General features: G+C 43.2%; 2 protein-coding genes across 2 annotated transcripts in view; one reads left to right on the plus strand and one right to left on the minus strand.

The window, feature by feature from the left end:
* DOCK2 (dedicator of cytokinesis 2) overlaps window positions 1–17445 on the minus strand; it is a 414832-nt gene that overhangs the window by 90503 nt on the left and 306884 nt on the right. The window contains exons 28-29 of the mRNA XM_043596180.1: window positions 3561–3659; window positions 461–555 (exon numbers count right to left, since the gene is read on the minus strand). Of these exons, the coding sequence (XP_043452115.1) occupies window positions 461–555; window positions 3561–3659 (194 nt within the window). The remainder of the gene's footprint in view (window positions 1–460; window positions 556–3560; window positions 3660–17445) is intronic.
* Window positions 5708–17445, plus strand: part of INSYN2B (inhibitory synaptic factor family member 2B) — a 119648-nt gene continuing 107910 nt past the window's right edge. The window contains exon 1 of the mRNA XM_043596194.1: window positions 5708–5999. The gene's annotated coding sequence lies outside the window, so the exon portion shown is untranslated. The remainder of the gene's footprint in view (window positions 6000–17445) is intronic.

The following is a 17445-nucleotide window of genomic DNA, read 5'->3' on the forward strand; positions in this document are numbered from 1 at the left end:
TGAAAGCTCTAGGAAGTCCTGCAGCACAGAAATCTTTTCAAAGCTATTTAATCCAATGCTTCCTAAATTTATTTCACTCTGTGCCACAAAATATATTTAATTATTTTGAATAAATGTTAAAATAATATAATTTTAATAAGGCTGACCTTAAGGTCTACTGTCTCGAGAGTTTAGGGAAGACTTCACAAAGCATGTTACTTTAACTGGTATTTGAAGAATGGAGAAGGTGGGGGGTAGCCAGCTCAGTATATAAAAAAGGCATGAGGACTAAAACATTTAAAAAAAAAAAAAAAAAAGAAGGTTCAAGATTGGTGTGGAACTCCTTGGGGTTTAAAGGTAGAAAGACTCTGCTACACTTTTTATTTTCACCAGGGAAAAGGTATCCCCACCTTGTCTCTACAAGTGCTCTTTAAACTGATTGCTGGGGTAAGGTAGCTGTTAGAAATGAGTGACAGCTCACCTGTTCTGAACCATACTCATGGCCATCCAATCTACAGGATACACATTTTTCCCAATGAGGTCCTTGAACATGATGAAGGTCTCCATCAAGAAGTCCTGAAATTGTAAACCGAAACACACCCGTCATCTTGTTTTGTAGGAACTCACTAGAAGTGCCCAGATCTTGTTGGCTGTTTACGTTTTTTCTTTATTATTTTTTGGAGGGTCAGAAAAGGAAAGGGCACAGCCTTTCAAATAAGTCCAAAGAAACCAACAGCAGTGGATTTTTAAATGGAAGCTTCAAGTTAGTTACCAGGAGACTGTTTCACAAATACAAGTGGAATGTGAATATGGAAAGTGAAAACACTCTCAAAACAAAGCACTAGCAATTCTGTCTTTGGGAAGAAAGAAGTAAATGCATTTATTGATGTTGCAATTTTATAATCATCTTCCCAGATATGTATTTAATACGGAAATACTCTATACTCTGTGAAGGCATCTCAGGTCATTTAGCAAACAATTATAAACACAACCATCTAATTATCAGTAGTATAAACACAGCTCATTCATATGTCACAGATACATCCATGGGCACATTACAGGAAACAGCCCAGGGACTCTTTTCCTCTCATTTGAAGAGGCTCAGAGTGGATCTCAACACACCCCATCAGATACTGATTGAAGCAGGCCAAGATTCTGCTCCATCTTTGGAGAATACAAATTCAAGACAAGTTCAAATGGCAAAGACCAGGACCACTGTCATGTGGACACTCCTAAGCTTGAGGAAGAAAAGTCATACGTCTGTATGCTTTCAGTAAAATTTAAAATCAGTAGGAAACCCACTCAGAGTTCTTTCCTTAAGCCAGTGGTTTCCAAGTTATTCTAACAGCAGAATTCCAGGTCCAAAGAAAATATTACCCAGAACCTAACATATAAAATAGATAAAAGTAGGGGCACCTGGGTGGCTCAGTTGGTTAAGTGGCCGACTTCGGCTCAGGTCATGATTTCGCAGTCCATGAGTTCGAGCCCTGCGTTGGGCTCTGTGCTGACAGCTCAGAGCCTGGAGCCTGTTTCAGATTCTGTGTCTCCCTCTCTCTGACCCTCCCCCATTCATGCTCTGTCTCTCTCTGTCTCAAAAATAAATAAACGTTTAAAAAAATTTAAAAAAATAAAATAAAATAGATAAAAGTAGAAGAGCTGTGGTGTGTGTGTGTGTGTGTGTGTGTGTGTGTGTGTGTGTGTGTTTATGGTAGAAGATAGTGAAGATGGGAGGAATATAATTTGAAAATCACTGCTTTAAGCTAAATTGCAAAATTCTGGAAATGACATCTGTTCCTTTTCAGCAATCTTTGCTTCTAGGGAAAATTACCTCAATACTTTAAGTCCCAGTTTCCACATCAGCAGAATGGGAATAACATCTAATTCAAAGAGTTACTATGAATATTAAGTGCACACTGTCTAAAGGATGCTCAGCATAGAGCCTGGACCATTGTAAGAGCTCATTAAGTGCTCGATGATGACAATGCTGAGAATTATTCATCCTTGATATCACTTGGGGGAGTGTGGGTATCATCACAGGCTCATTCCCTTCTTATGGCAACAAAGCCTCTGGCTCATAGATGTAAAACCTAGCTTCTGAGTGAGAAGCTATAGCATGCTGTCAGGGTTAGGACAGAAGTTCAAATCCTACTCTGCCACATACTTCCTATGTGGCCTTGAGCAAGCAGATTGTAGACTTGTAAAATGTGACTACTAATCCCTATGTTATACTGTTGTGAAGATTATACAAGAAAGCATATATGTTCAACAAATAAGAATTTCCTTTCCTACTCTCTTCCCACCATTCTTTCCATTGAGGATCAAACATTAGGATCCTGATCTCTCTATTTCCATGTCACATGGCATAGAGAAATTGGGGAGAAATCCTGGGATATTTGGCTCTCCTTTTGTTTTCTTTTGTGTATATCCAGAAATAGGTTCTGTTTCTTCCCAATACTGCACCCAGTGAGGAGACTATCTCTCTTCTGAATGGCTGAAAGAGTAGGACATTGGCTTTCTAATAATTCCCTTTATATGGGCCACTCTCGGAGATTGGTTCAATTCTAGAACCCTTGGTTACTCTAACGAAAGTTGAAAGTGAGCCCCAGCAGCAGAATTCCTGACTGGCAGCAGTAAGGAGACAATGACAAAGGTGATTATGTTGAGGGCAAAGGGACTGCTACACCCTGGGACAGCCTGGGCTGGCCTTTATGTTGATAAGTCATGTGCTACAGAGCTATGAGCCTATAGGCTACAGTCCTGTGCAGACAGTTCTGTAACAAATGAGTCCTGAGAGGCTAGAAGAGTAAGGGGGTTCAGAGGCCAACTTCCTCCATGCATTTGTGATCATAATATAGAAATAGCTACCTTTTACTGGTAACTTAATATGTGAGAACTTCTGTGCTCTCATTAATCCTTCCCCACACTATGACATAAATAATATCATCCGCACTTTTCAGATGGGGAAACTGAGGCTTAAGAGGGGTTAATTTGTCCATGGTCACATAGCTCTCCAGGACAAATCCTGGATGCAAATCCAAGACTGTGTGACTAACACTCATGCTTGTAAGCCCCCAAATGTCCATAATTCATCAATAAACATTTGTTGCGGCATATTTAGACTGGACATTCAGGTTTCACCTCTGACAGGGACTGAAGACATCTTTCAGAAGTGGTATATACAAGCCTGAATGGAAATTAGAACTAGGAAATCACATGAATGTGTTTGTAACTTAGACACACACATGCACAAGGTCCACTGGGACATCTTACTCTAAGCTCTTTTTTTTTTAATTTTTTTTAACGTTTATTTATTTTTGAGACAGAGAGAGACAGAGCATGAATGGGGGAGGGTCAGAGAGAGGGAGACACAGAATCTGAAACAGGCTCCAGGCTCTGAGCTGTCAGCACAGAGCCTGATGCGGGGCTCGAACTCACGGACCGCGAGATCATGACCTGAGCCGAAGTCGGCCACTTAACCGACTGAGCCACCCAGGTGCCCTTCTTACTCTAAACTCTTAAGAGCCAACAGTGTGGCATGTCTCCCCTCCACTGCCCCCCACCCCAGCATCCTGTAGACTCACCACAAGTTCAGAGCTGGTCTGGAAGGTCTCAATATAGAAGGAATAGTGCTGGTCACCCATCTGGTTTAAGATGGCTGTCATACATGCCACAAAGTGACTCTGTAAGAAATAAAGAAAACTGCCATGAAATAGTGAAGAGAGAACCATGTGACTCATCTTTTTCATTTCCTTGACTTCAGACTGGAAAACACCGAACCATCTCAGGCAAGTATAAAAAGTCCCCCAAGGGGATCAGCAAGTGAAACTTGCCTATGAAGAAATGTCTCCTTATGGTTCGTTTACGGGCTCGTTCTTCCAAAAAGCATTTATTGAACACCTATTATGTGACTGGGACCGTAGTGGGAGCTCGGATACAGAAGATAGGGCCTGACCTATCACTTCTACAGCTGCTTGTACTTTGGGAAAAGACCACTGAGTTGGTGTCAGGAGATCTAGTCTCTATCAAGATCCTGAAGACAGTTTGATTTTCTGATAAATAATTTTAATATCTAAGCCCCAATTGTTTTATCTGTAAAGCAAGACAATAATCCATCCATTTCAACCCCCACGTATGTATCAAAAAGATCAAATGACTCCTATAATGCTTTGAATTCACTTATTTTCTCTATAGAGGGGTCAGTTGTTAAACCATCATGACTCAGTCAGTGAGAAGCCAGTAGCTACCAGTAACCAGCACTTGTTAAGGGCTTTGGAGGATAAAAGAAATGAGAAGAGGTGGTTCTTGCTCTTCAGGAGTTCATGATCTAGTTGGGAAAGGAAGGTTAACATCCATGAGGGAAAAAGTACAAGACCTTTAATCTGCCAAGCAGACCAAGTGTCAGAGGGATTCAGACAAGAGAGAAATCAATGCAAGGACTTGGAGAAGAGGTGGGTCTGGAAGGATCCATGAGATCAGAGGAGCAAGAACCACATTCTTTCATGCACCAGAGTACATCACCATACCCCTTTCTGCTTTACCCTTCCAAATTGTATGACTCTGTATCAGGGTGTATTTTCTGTTTAGGCTAGTATGTGCAAGCAGCATTTAGGAATATCTACTCTGGAAACCTTGTAAAGGGAGTACCAACCACAAATCCACCAGGAGAGAGGAGCCACTCAAGGTTGTCTCCTGCAAGATTCCAATGGGACTGCCATCTTAGTCAAAGGAAGTCCCACTAGGTTTGGTCAAGGGGAGGCTTATGGAAGAGGGCCTGCTCAATGTGATGTAGGTCTTTCCAGGGAACCTTACTGCTAAAAGGTGTCAGACAAATGGCATACCAGAGTGGTGGGCCTGGAAGTATTATGTGTGAACCAAGGAAATGGGCTTGGTATCACAAACTGCTATCTTTGTTTAGAAAGACACACACACACACACACACACACACACACACACACACACAATACATATCCTTATACATTACAGCTTTATAGTTTACAGTAGTGGAGGAACAGCCTCAATGTCCCAAGAAACTCCTTCTGTGTTCCTCCACAGGAAGTCTTTTGGATAACTGAATGTCCTCAAGATCACATTCCTAAAAGTAACTCCCAGAGATCAGGAATCTCATTTGCTTCTAGGTTTTTTCCAATTAGGATGTTAGGAATAACATGCTTTCCCAATCAGCAAGACCCACTGTAGAGTTTGTGGGACTCAGAACAAAATGAAAATGAACAGTCCTTATTAAAAATTATTCAGAATTTCAAGACAGCCCCAGTGCCCATTCTGGGCACCAGGCAAGGTCATACACCCGTGAAGCCAGCCCTGCCTGCCAGTGACCACCACCACACTCACACATCATAAATGTTTAGAAAACATGCAAAGCTGGCAGAGAGTGCAAAGCTGGGACTCTTGGGAGCAACAGTGAGGACACTATGTTTATGCGGACCCGGAGCCTCTACACTGGAGTGAGCTGTCTTGGCCATCCAGGAAGGCAAATCCTCTTCTGCTCAGGCCCCCAGGGGGTGGTGGTGAGTTTGTGAAATTATCAGTCCTTTTCAAACGAGACAGAACACCACCATCTCTGTTAACTTAAGCAGGACCCACTTAAACCAAGAAAGAAGATTTATAATTGTGTATCCCGCTGGCCAGGCTGGATGCCAGGAAGGAGAAATCAGAGAGTTTGAGAGGTGTGTGTGTGTGCATGTGCATGAGCGTGTGTGTGCGCGCACACACGCATGTGTTTCCTCTACTCCCTCCATCTCATCTCTCCTCTCCTCAAAGATTTCAGCCTATGACCACTAGAGGTCTTTTCTTTTCACATGGTAGCTGCCGAGCAGTTTGTTCGGCTTTTTATTTATTCCTACGTGAGCAGACCCACTACACTTCTTGCATATAAACAGTGAAAATTACAACATAAAGGACTCATTATTCCTTCTTTTGGAGTAATTCTGCTGCTGGCCAAAGCCTGGCTCATTTTGCAAGGAAAGGGAGGACATCTCTGCAGGTAATTCTACTGCTTCAAGGTAAGAGATTTGGGCAGGTTTTATTTTTTATGATCCATGATCCTTTAAGAGAAAATGCTATCGCCTCTTGGACAATAGTTTACTTTTAAAGCTTTGGCTTAAATGAGTCCTGGGATCATGAGCTTGTGTGTGTGTGTGTGTGTGTGTGTGTGTGTGGTTGTGTGTGGTGGAAAATCTACCATTGTCAGAACTGCAGGCTGCCCCAAATGCATAGATACGGAATGCTTGTTATTTCCAATGGCTTGATTTGAATTTGAAGTGGGGGGGAAAAGCAAAAAAACAAACCTCAGAGCTCAAGTTGCTTGGGATTACCTTGAAAAGGCTGCATTTTCTTAAGCCTTGTTTAGAGAAACTTCCATGCTTCATTTTAAAAGAAAATAAAAGGGGAAGGGGTTCTACTCCCCACCGAGAGAGAGAGTAACCATTTTACGAAAGGATCCACTATTTTTTTATAAGGACTTGCTCAGTGTGTTACAGTCCACCAATCAATCAAAATTACTTTTACCGGCTTGTTCATTTCTTCCTTCTAACTACCACATAGAAAAACCCAGCTCAGTGCCTTACGGTACGATTTGTAGTGCAATGTGACTGAAGTTTGGACAAGTTACCTGCATTTGGCTGTTAATGAAAAATGACAGTGTTTTCCATCCGACTAGAAGCACCCCCTTTTTCCTACTATGATGTCTAGCCCACTTTAGTACCAAATCTGTCAGAAATCACACCAATGTGACCGACTGATTAGTGAAATGGCATGAGATGCCAGCAGCAGGTTTGCATTCAGAACAGGTTCCCCTCTGTCATTTAAATTAAAAAACAAATAACAAAGCAAAACAAAAAAAACAAAAACAAAAACAAAAAAAAAGGAAGAAAGAAAGAAAGAAACCAAACACTCTGTCACATAATGATAGAATGATGGGATAATATTATGCCTCTCTGACGTTTATCCCTTTTTCAGTAATATCCTTAACATGGCAATCCACCTCTTAGCTTCCTGTCCCCTTCCCTTTTTACGAGTTTGAGACCTTACTTCTACATCCACCATGTTTTAAATGTTTAGAAAGAGAGAGGAATGGGGTGGGGGTGTGATTCACTAGCAACTCAGATACTCCTAACATTGACATTGCTCAAACTTTATAGTGTAGGAGCCAAATCTCCCAGTCCTGTTGGCAACATGGAAAAGCCCGAGTACTGCATGGGGGACAGCAGGGTGGAGGGATGCCCTTCAGTCCAAGCTAGGGAGAATCCCCCTCTTCCCATCCCTGGCAGAAATGGTATAGGTGACATATATTTACTACCAAGGCATGAGGCAGCCACTCATCCATAGCCAAGCAGCATGCCAGGTGCCTAGATGGGAAATTGCTTCTTAAAACAGAATAGCAGGGGGACCTGCATCTTAACTCCCAGAGAGAAATTGTATCCGAGACGCTGGCACAAATCAGGCAGAGTCACCTCGGCTCCGTTCGGGGCGGTTGAAAATGTAGCTAATGAATCACAGCATGGAGAGACACGGTTTGAAACTAGGTCAAACGTGTAAAAATAAGTGCAATCATCACAGGCACTTGGCTGATGAGGGGCTACTTAACGCCTTGAGTGGCAGGGTTTATTTGCCACATAGAACCCTCTTCAGCGATCCGAGACAATCAATCCTCTTAATTAATTCAGCCCATCAGCGTGGAGAGAAGTCTTGCACACCTGGGAGAGAGCTGAAGCTCCAAAGGGAAACAGCCAGGGTCTCTTCACTGTGTGATGGCAAGAGAGAAAAAGAGAAACCCGGTATCGTGTGATTAATATTAATTAGCTGGGATACTAGATGACTGGGATCAGGAGAGTAGCCCTCCCCAAATCATTTGGCTCCTTTGCATAGAAAAATCATCATCGTCGTCGTCATCATCAGCAGCAGCAGCATATTGATAAGGCTGATAGCTGGGTGAACATCAGTTAACTCAAACATATCTATTTAACCACCTCTAACGCAAACACACCTACACACACATACACACAACAGTCAAGCCCCCTGCAGTGCTGAGTGGACCTGGAAGAGGCTATCAGTTTGCCCTGCCTTGAAAAACAAACAAAACAGGGGGAGAGGGGCATGGTTGCTGTGGATGCGTCCCCCACTCACCTGAGATTGTGGGAGGGATGAGCTCACAGAGGGAGAGAAGCAGCTAACTTTGGGAGCTTGCTACCTAAATGCCAACATTACTACGCGATACCAGCTGGTGACACGTTGCTATAGTAACTTCAAATAATGTGCAGGGCCAAAATAAAATAAAATATAGAAAGCGCCAAGGAGAGGAGATGAAGGAAAGTTTTCATACCAAGGGAGGCTCATAGGGAGATGAAAAGTTCTATTTATCAGGACATTTATTTCCTTTGGAGGCTAAGAGTGGCCAAATGTCATTCTCAGGTTACTTCTCCATTCACCCCCACATCTGCCATGTGGTTATATAACAGATTTTATTCCTGGGTGGAATTGGCACTGTCTGTGTGGTGGATCCAGGACCGGAAGTGGGAGGCTGTTGTGTTAGGAGAAACAGGGACTCTAAAACCCCTTCATCTTAGAGCTTTGTAGGCTACTCAGAGTTACAGTTTGTAGTGATTTGGGGGGAATCTAGTGTATTGTTCTGTCTTAGCAACCATCAAGTCTGGGCACTGTGCTAGGTGTGAAGGTGCAGCAGTGAGCGGGATGGATAAGGCTGTGCTCCAAAGAGTTTACACCTGGTTCTGCCAGGATGTAGAGCATCAGAGGGCCTAGGAGCCAGCCTACCTGAATTCAAATCTCAGCTCTATCTCTTACTAGTTGTGTGGCCTTGGGCAGGGTCTTGTGCCTCAGTGTCCTCATCTGTAAAAGGGGATAAAAATATTCCTTACTTCATACAGTTCTGGTGAGAATTAAATCAAAAGGCACTTAGAATATAGAAAGCCCTCGATAATTATCAGCTATTATTATTATTCTCATTGTTGCTGACTGTGGTCTAGGGAAACTATGCAGATTAGCCAACTGAAATTCCTGACCTGGAAGAAGGATATGATGAAATCACTTACCCATGACTGTCTGTGGCCACATCAAGTGCTACCAATAACAGCTTAGTGCCCTTTGACTCCGAACATGCCTTTGGTAAAAAACATGCCCAAAGTCCAGCTGTCAAGTATACTGAACATGTGCCTCTTGGACCAGATACGTTGGGAGGTTTCTTTTATTTGGGGACAATTGCAAGAAGGTAGGAAGAGTCACAATAGCACCCAAATTGTTCAAAAGCATGAAATACAACTGTCTTCATCAAAAACGTATCCCCCCAGCTGTTTGGCTTTAGGATATCCCCGTCTCTGTGTGCAGTGACATTCTTTGGTTACCCAGGGATCCTGCTGTGTGATAGAGTAAACCAAGTTACCTTCTTTCAGGGGAAGCTTCTTGATGAAACCCAGGGTTTCATGTGGCCAGCTCCACGTCAAAGGCACAACATCACAGGAAAACAGAAAAGTGCACTTGGATGCCATATACTCTGGATATGCCCTGACACATTATATCTGTACAAGATGACAACTAGTGTTGAGTTATCTGTGTGCACCTCTGCCTGGTGCTGTGGGCATTAATGATGGCTCAACTACTCAGCATTGCCAGGGCCAGAACTGCAGGTGTCTCCTCAGAGAGCTAGCATCACTCACAAGGAGCAGGAAGGGAGGGGTAGACAAGGCTGCTTTAAATCAAGGTTGGAAAAGAAGACTGAACTGGTAACATACTCTTTCTTTGAGACGAACACATTCTGATCCTGGTGGACCTGTGCCTATGGCTCTGTGATGTGGGTCACTTTAAACCATCCAAAGGATATAGTGGGATCCCAAGGGGGAGGTGGATGGCAAGCAAATTCCATTCATTCATTCCTTGTGCTCAGGACTCTACATTCATCATGTCACTGATTCATTTCAACAAACTCATGAGGTCAACTTTATACCCATTTTATAGATCAGGAAAGTGAGATGTATGGAGGTCAAGCAGCTTGCCTAGATAGACATTTAGTATATGATGGGACAGGGATTAAAATCTGAATCTTTCTGACTCTAAAACCTGTATCTTTTCATAAATCCACTGTGTCTCCCATGTCAGCACTGTCAGCTCACCGCGGGAGAGATTTTTGTCCATTTATTCATTGCTGTATCACCAGTCTAGAATTGAACTTTCACTTAGTGTGGGTTCAATAAATACATGTTAGATGAGAGACTGAATTTATTCCTCATCTCTAAAAGAATGTTATAGGGACCACCCTGCACACACGAACTCTGAAAAGTTAGGGTCATGTGTAGACCACCTTTGCCTTGGGAGAGGCCAGAAATTAAAGAATTTTTGTTCTGCTTTTGAGTGTACTCCATCTTAAGTTATATTTGATCAAGCTACAGTGAGATCATTCTTTCACACATTCCTTAATTCAACAAATATTTCTTGAGCACCTACTATGTTTCAGGCTTGGTTCTAGCTGCAGGGGATACAACCAGAAATGAGAGTAACAAGATTTGTTCTTAATGAGCTCTTATTCCCATTGGATAGAGGGCCAGGGATGGAGAAACACAGTAGAATGAATGAATGATCAAGTAATATTATTTTAGGCAGTGATATCTGCTACTAATGAAATATTACCCAGCAATGAAATGGGGATGGAGTGAGAAGGAAACTATTTTCAACAGGGGAGACAAAGGCAGCCTCTTAGAGAGCTGGCATTTGAATGGAGATCTGAATGATGAGAGTCAGTCATGCAAAAATCTGGCAGAACAGCATTTCTGGGCAATTGAATAGCAGATGCAAAGGCCCTGAGGTGGATGTGCTTGGAGTCCTGGAGGATCCCAAAGAAGGCCAGCATAGCTGGAAGGTATGAAATGAGGGAAGACACTACATAAGATGAGGTCAGAGAGACAGGCAGAGGCCAGATCCTATGGGCCCTTGGGGGTCAGAGGCAAGCATATGGATTTTCCTCCAAAGTGCAGAAGGAGGCCATTGATTCGAGTTTTAAAAAGCTCACTCTTGCTGCTGTGTGTTTCAAGAACCCCTCTTTAAAGAGATGGCTCCCATGTCTTACCACATAAGCCCATCTCCAAGACACTGTACTGGACTTATTCCCATGGTCATGGGTCTGTGAAAAGTGCAAGTTGTTTTCACTGTTGACTCTTCCTTATTCCTGGTAGTGTGAACTCTTTTCGGCAAATGCTTCTCACTAAATTATTATTTTATAGCATACTCTGTCCCTCTTTGTGCAGGCAAGAGAGTGGACTCTAGTTTTATGCGGATCCCATCTATCTTCAAGCTTAGTGGGCTCATCTCCCTTTTATTTGGAGCTGAATGAAGGGGAGCCTGCTCCAGTGGCTCCCAGTCTCTGATTAAAGCCATTCCCATCTGTGGGACCTGAGAAACCAATGCTTGCTGGGAAGGAACACCCGCCCAGTTTTTAATTGAACAGAAGATTTTTTTAAATGTTTCTAATAACATTTGTGGAGGTGTGGGTGAAGTTCACAAATGTGATTGCAAGAAGAATAGTTTCAGAAGCATGGATTTATTCTCGGCACATATACCAGTGATGGGCCTCCAAATCTTTGCACTGAATGCCTCAAGAAAGGCTATGCAATACTGGACAATACAGTATTGTCCTCAGCTCACTTCTCCCTGGGAAAAATCAAAGCCCTGAGTATCACCAGGATGTGGGCTCTGGATAAGTATCCTAAACAGCCCCTCACCTTCTTCTACAAACGTGTGCATCAAGGTTATGTATGACACCAAGATCAACCTCCAATAGAAAAAAGATTCACAAAAGGATACTATGTTTCAGGCAGGAGGCATTGTGGGGTAAAGGACAATAACTACCATTTAAAGGGCTAAGCCTGTATCAGGCATTTTTTATAGGACTTTTTATATGGTTGTGGCAAGAGAAGAAAAGAACTGGAAGAAGGAGAAGCTAATAGTAGTCGGACATTTATGAGTCAGACACTAGGCTAAAAAGTATAGTGATGGTCACAACCACCATCAGTTATTGAGCATTTGCCATGGGCCAAGTGGTATATATGCATTAATCCTCCCAGTATCCAGGTGATCTTGATAAAACCACATGTACTTTACAGATGAGAAAACCGAGAAGCAGAGAGGTGACATGACTTAGCTAGATCAGCCTGACCCCACGATGCTTTTGTTTTTCTTAGAAAAAAGAGAAAGACATTACCATTTTGTAGACATGATATAATCTTAGTGACAGGAAAATTAAGCAAATCCTTAAAGTACACGAAGAAAGGAAAAGGGCATAACATTTTACCTCACTGTGCTCCCTGCCTAAATAGCCTTGAATATTAAGAACATTCAATATTCCACTCAATTTAGTAAACTTCTCGAATACTAAGAAATATTCTAGATATTTCCTATGCCTATATAGAGATGGAAGGATGGGTGGATGGGTGGATGGATGGATGGATGGATGGAGGGATGGATGGATGGAGGTAGCTTGGCATATGGGTAGACACAAAGCCACACAGACAGAACTAGCTCTCTTCATGACTGTGCCCTGTGGTTTATGAGTCTCCCATGATTTTAGGCTCAAATGCGGATAAACACTCGATCTTCTGCAGTGCTTAGGGCATTGAAGGCCAAGAAGGGTTCAGAGTGGAACATCAGTGCCATGTACTTGGAAATATATCTGGTTTCCCATAGAAGCAGTTTTCCAGAAGGCACTAGACAGGGAATCCTAAGTCTGGGAGCAAACACTAGTTCTCTTCAACATGCTCTGGAACTTTGGACAAGGTACTTGATCTCTCTGGCCTCAGTTCTCTCATCCCTGAAAAAGGGACCAGTGCTACCAACAGCACTGTTGTGAGGAGTAAGTAGAAGGCAGGTGCAGGGGTCCTGTGTAGAGCCTGGCACACCAGAAGCACTCAGAAAACCTTCTTGCAATGCTCAGCTTCAGCCCCCATCTCTGGTTCACCAGAACAGTTTGCTGATCAGCTGAGGAAGTGTGGAGTTAGCTTTTGGTTGACTCGTGGAGGATGATTTAAACCTCCCTGTGGACCTGGAGAGCTGCATTGCGGATGATGATTTATACAATCTCTCCCTGCCCTTTGTTTCCCTTTACAAAGTCTCCACATTTAGATGAGAGGAGGGGCAGGCAGACAAATGTGTTCACAGACAACCAGGCAGCAAGGCAAGAAGGTTTTCAGAAGGGATGATTATTTTGTGGATAAAAGGATTGCTTAGTTTACCCCTTGTGTTTACTTCACAAGGAGTGAAGAAGAGTAAAGAAGATCTCTCTCTCACATTGCATTTTAAACTTCAAGCCCAGCTTTCCAACCAGGACTCTCTCTGTGCCTCCCCAACCTCCCCCAGATAGGTCGAGTTGTCCCTGCTGCAAGTGGCCTGCTAGTCCCAGCAGAATCCGGTACTCAGGTCTGAGTATGATAATAATGGTTGGGTGTGTGTGCAGGTGGCCTCTTTGCAACACCTGCCTTGACTGCTTAACTTTATAGGGCTCAACCAAAGCAATGACACACTGATGGTTTAATTATTAATTCACATTAGGGCAGGATTTTCTCCTTTCCCAGCTAATCCTCCACTCCTTATTCCCAATTAATCAATTGGTTAACAAATATTTACTCAGCACCTATTATCTGTAAGGAGCTGTATCAGGTACCTATGACACTCTGAAGATCTCAGAGTACTAGGGAAGATTATCCCTGTCTAGGTAGCTAGCTAGCTATCATTTGTCTATCTGTCTATCAATATAGTGGTTTTCAACTAGGGCAATCTGTCATAATTGGAGGAGAGGGGAGGTTGCTAGTGACATCTATTGCATAAAGGCTAGGAATGCTGCTAAACACCCTACAATATACAGGCCAGCCCCAACAACAAAGAATGATCCAGCTCAAAATGCCACCAGTGCTGAAGTTGAGAAACTCTGATCTGAAGAGAGATATATGTTATGAAGCCAGATGACAGGTGCAAAATGAGTGCTATAAGTAAAGCTTTCTCTAGGCTTTTAAGAAGTGGAAATGACCTTTGTGGGTAGGGATGTTTAGGGAAAATTTCACAGAGTATGTGGGGCTTGAGGAACTACATGACTGAAAGGGATTAAGCTAAAAATGGGAAAGGACATCTTAGATCTATAGAAAATACATTTCATTTTATAATTTGATTAATTTGATTGATCGGGAATAACTGCCTAAAAGAGCTGTGTGGGGAATGATTCTAAGGCCAAGTCCTAGCTCAGCAGGAAAGAGTGTTGATTGATTAGTGATGTCTGCTATAGGCAAGGGAGGGGGAGGGATAGTGGAGATGCTGCGAAATTGCTGTCCCACTTTTGTATGTGGAACAGGATGAGGAAAGACGCAGAGGTGGAAATGAGCAAAGTGTTTTGGTATAGCAGAAGTTCACAGAGGGAGATCACGAGAGAGACTAGGAGGGACAGACTGGAAGGGCCTTGAATGCCAGGTTGAGAGCTTTGAGCCTCAATCTGCAGGTAATGGGACGCCACACAGGCACCTGCCTACTGAGTTGCCTTCAGGACAGCTCTGCTGACAAGGTCTTGAGAATGAAAGACAGCTGCCCAAAGTCCTTGCTCTTCACTTCTATAAAGAGAGTACTATTTCATCTGTTAACAGTAAAAACTGGCAGAATCATCATGCTTGGGCTTTTATGAAGCTGATTCCAATGATGAAAAAAAATCCTATGAAGCTGAACTCAGAGATAACTGTTTGAAAAGCTGACTCCAAGTGTTCACATTAATGAGCTCCCGTAAAGCCCTTTTGGATAGAGCATTCCTTCTGATGTCGTATGTGGAAAAAAAAAAAAAAAAAGCCTCAAGGAGGAGGGGGCAGAATGGTGGCAGAATGGTGGAAGACCATTTCTGGGGCTCATCTGCCACTGACCTTCTGGTAAGGACACTACACTGCCCACTGATGTTGTGCTTCCCGTCAGCCCCCAGATCCCCGACCCACTGGCTCCATAGGCTGTTTCCTCTCTGCCCTGGGAATGATACCTCATTGATTTATTGGTTTGCGATTTTCCAAATGACATCATACTCCATTTTTTTCAATCTTTCCTTTTGCTCACCTCCCTCCTCTTAAATTCCCATTTGTCCCACTTCTACTTCCCTGTCCTTTGGAATGGTAACAACACCTTCCAATTACTCCTCTGCAGTCCGCATTAGCTGCTTGCTGACTCCTTCTCCCTGTCATCGTTAATAAAGGTGACACTGCAGCTTGGCATGAGTGCAGGTCCGCCTCCCACCTGCCCCACCCTCCCCTCTCTTGGACCAGAAGACTCCCTAACCACACAGCCCCTGCCTTTGACGCTTTCTTCCTGTACCCAGCTCCCTTCCCTGTGTTCTAATCCACACTCAATTAAAGAAAGATCAAGTGACACAATAAAAATGCCATCCAGAGAGCTGGCCTGGTAATGCCCAGATATCAGATCAACTTACTACAACCCCATATCTACTAATTCTATCTAGAAAAAAAAAAAGATGTCATAGTTGTCTGGACGGATTTGTTTTTGAAAACCCCTGCTGACTCTTTTGCCCCAGCAGGCCTGGAGAAATCCTAGCAAAAGTCTAATCAAAGTTAAAGCTTACAATTGGAGAGATGATAGGGAGGGTGCTCCTTGGGACTCCTTGCAAGCCAGTGTCCTTGCAGCACAAGGGGAAAGCTATGGACCAGGGAGATTAGGTGGCTTCCCCATGGTCACATAGCGGCTGTCAGTGGTAGAGCGGGTGCTAGAATGCAGCTGTTCTGACCACAGTGTTAAATCGACTATACCATTCTCTACCAAGTCTAAATGCTGGCCCCTGGCCTCCAAGATCCCCGCAAACAAAATGACTGTTATTTTCCTATCTCAGCCAAGGGGTTGCTCTGATACCTAGAATAAATGGACCTCCACTAATAATGAAAGCTGATGTTTGATGTGCACATGCTTTATCTCCCTCACCACGTAGGTTTCCAGATTTGGGGAAGAACAAGCCATTGAGCACTAATTTCATCTTTCAAAAAAAATTGAATGGGCGCCTCTATTACCACTATTCATTCCCACTTTGATTGATTATGTTCTGTGCCCAGCATCCAAATCTGGTTAAGAACATCAAATTAAAAACCAAACGATTGATCACTGAAGTCACTCTGCGTAATGAAAATGGTCTGAATGTGCCTCAGGGCAGGAACAGGGTGGGATGTGGGAGGCTTTGCTTACAACACTTTGCTCTGAGATCCTCAAACTGGCAGTGTGCAGGACTCACACAGTGCACAGAAATGCTTTGGTTGGCATGGTATTGTTGTTGTTGTTGTTTTTAACATTTGACTTGTGTGTCAACTATATTCAAACAAAAAACTAAAAACTAAAAAATAAAACATTTGACTTTTTGTCAACATTTAAAAGACAGAAGCTATTCCATAAAGTTTTGAATTTTCAGCTTCTCTTGGACACTTACTTGGAAGATCCAGAGATAGCATTCTGCGTTCCCATATGGCAGCACTGGGAGCTACCTCCAGAAGTGGACAGGGCCTATGGAGGTTGGATATGCACTTGCCAGGCATCCGAGGCCTGGCCTTATTCTTGGGTGACATACTTGTCTTAGCACTGAAGTCCTCTGTCCCAGGAAACCCCTCAGCCCCTGGCAAACCAGGATAACTGGTCACTCCACCTAGTTCTTCTTTTACATACTTTCCTGGTCCCTGTGGGCATGTGCACATATGGCATTTTCCCCATGGCCTCTTCCCCATGACTCCCTTCAAGCCCACATGGTTCCCCAGAATGACATTCAAGGCTGCCCAGCATCTGAATCCTGCTTCTCCTCACTTCCCCAACCTACCTGCCATCTATTCCAAACTTCTTTTCATTCTCTTGGCATCTGTATAAGCTAAGGATGCCTTCTTTTACACAATTCCTTTTTCAAGACCCATGCAAGTGACATTCCCTCCTCCAGGAAGTCTTCTATGATTCCACCTGATGCTCTTCTGCCCCAGACAGACCTAGGTACACCCTCCCTCTGCTACAATCATTCTTTCTCCTTCTGTTGTATGCATCACCATTAACACAGCATCAAGTGAGTAGACTGTGGTGGTGGTCGTCCTAAAGACACAGAGGGAGTCAGAATTTTGATAAAGTTTTTTAAAAAAGTAAAAATTGTAAAACTTAATTAGAAGTCCCAGTATCTCTGTGAGTTTTGTATGATTCACCAAAATGAAAACTGAACACCATCCCATAGGAACCTGTCCCTACCCCATGACAATATTTAGCATTCCATAGTCTAAGAACATCTGGGTCTCCTGAACACTGACATCCAACTCTCCTTCTACTTGTAACATGGAATATTAATTACATGCCCTCCTGTGTTCTCTGCTAGCCCTGGAGGTACTCAAGGTCAGGGACCTTCTTCCATATCCTGTATCTTCAATGCCCGGCTCATGGAAAGTGCTCAGTAAAAGGTTTTCC

Source organism: Prionailurus bengalensis, chromosome A1 (assembly GCF_016509475.1).
Source record: "Prionailurus bengalensis isolate Pbe53 chromosome A1, Fcat_Pben_1.1_paternal_pri, whole genome shotgun sequence".
In the NCBI taxonomy this organism is placed as follows: Eukaryota; Metazoa; Chordata; class Mammalia; order Carnivora; family Felidae; genus Prionailurus; species Prionailurus bengalensis.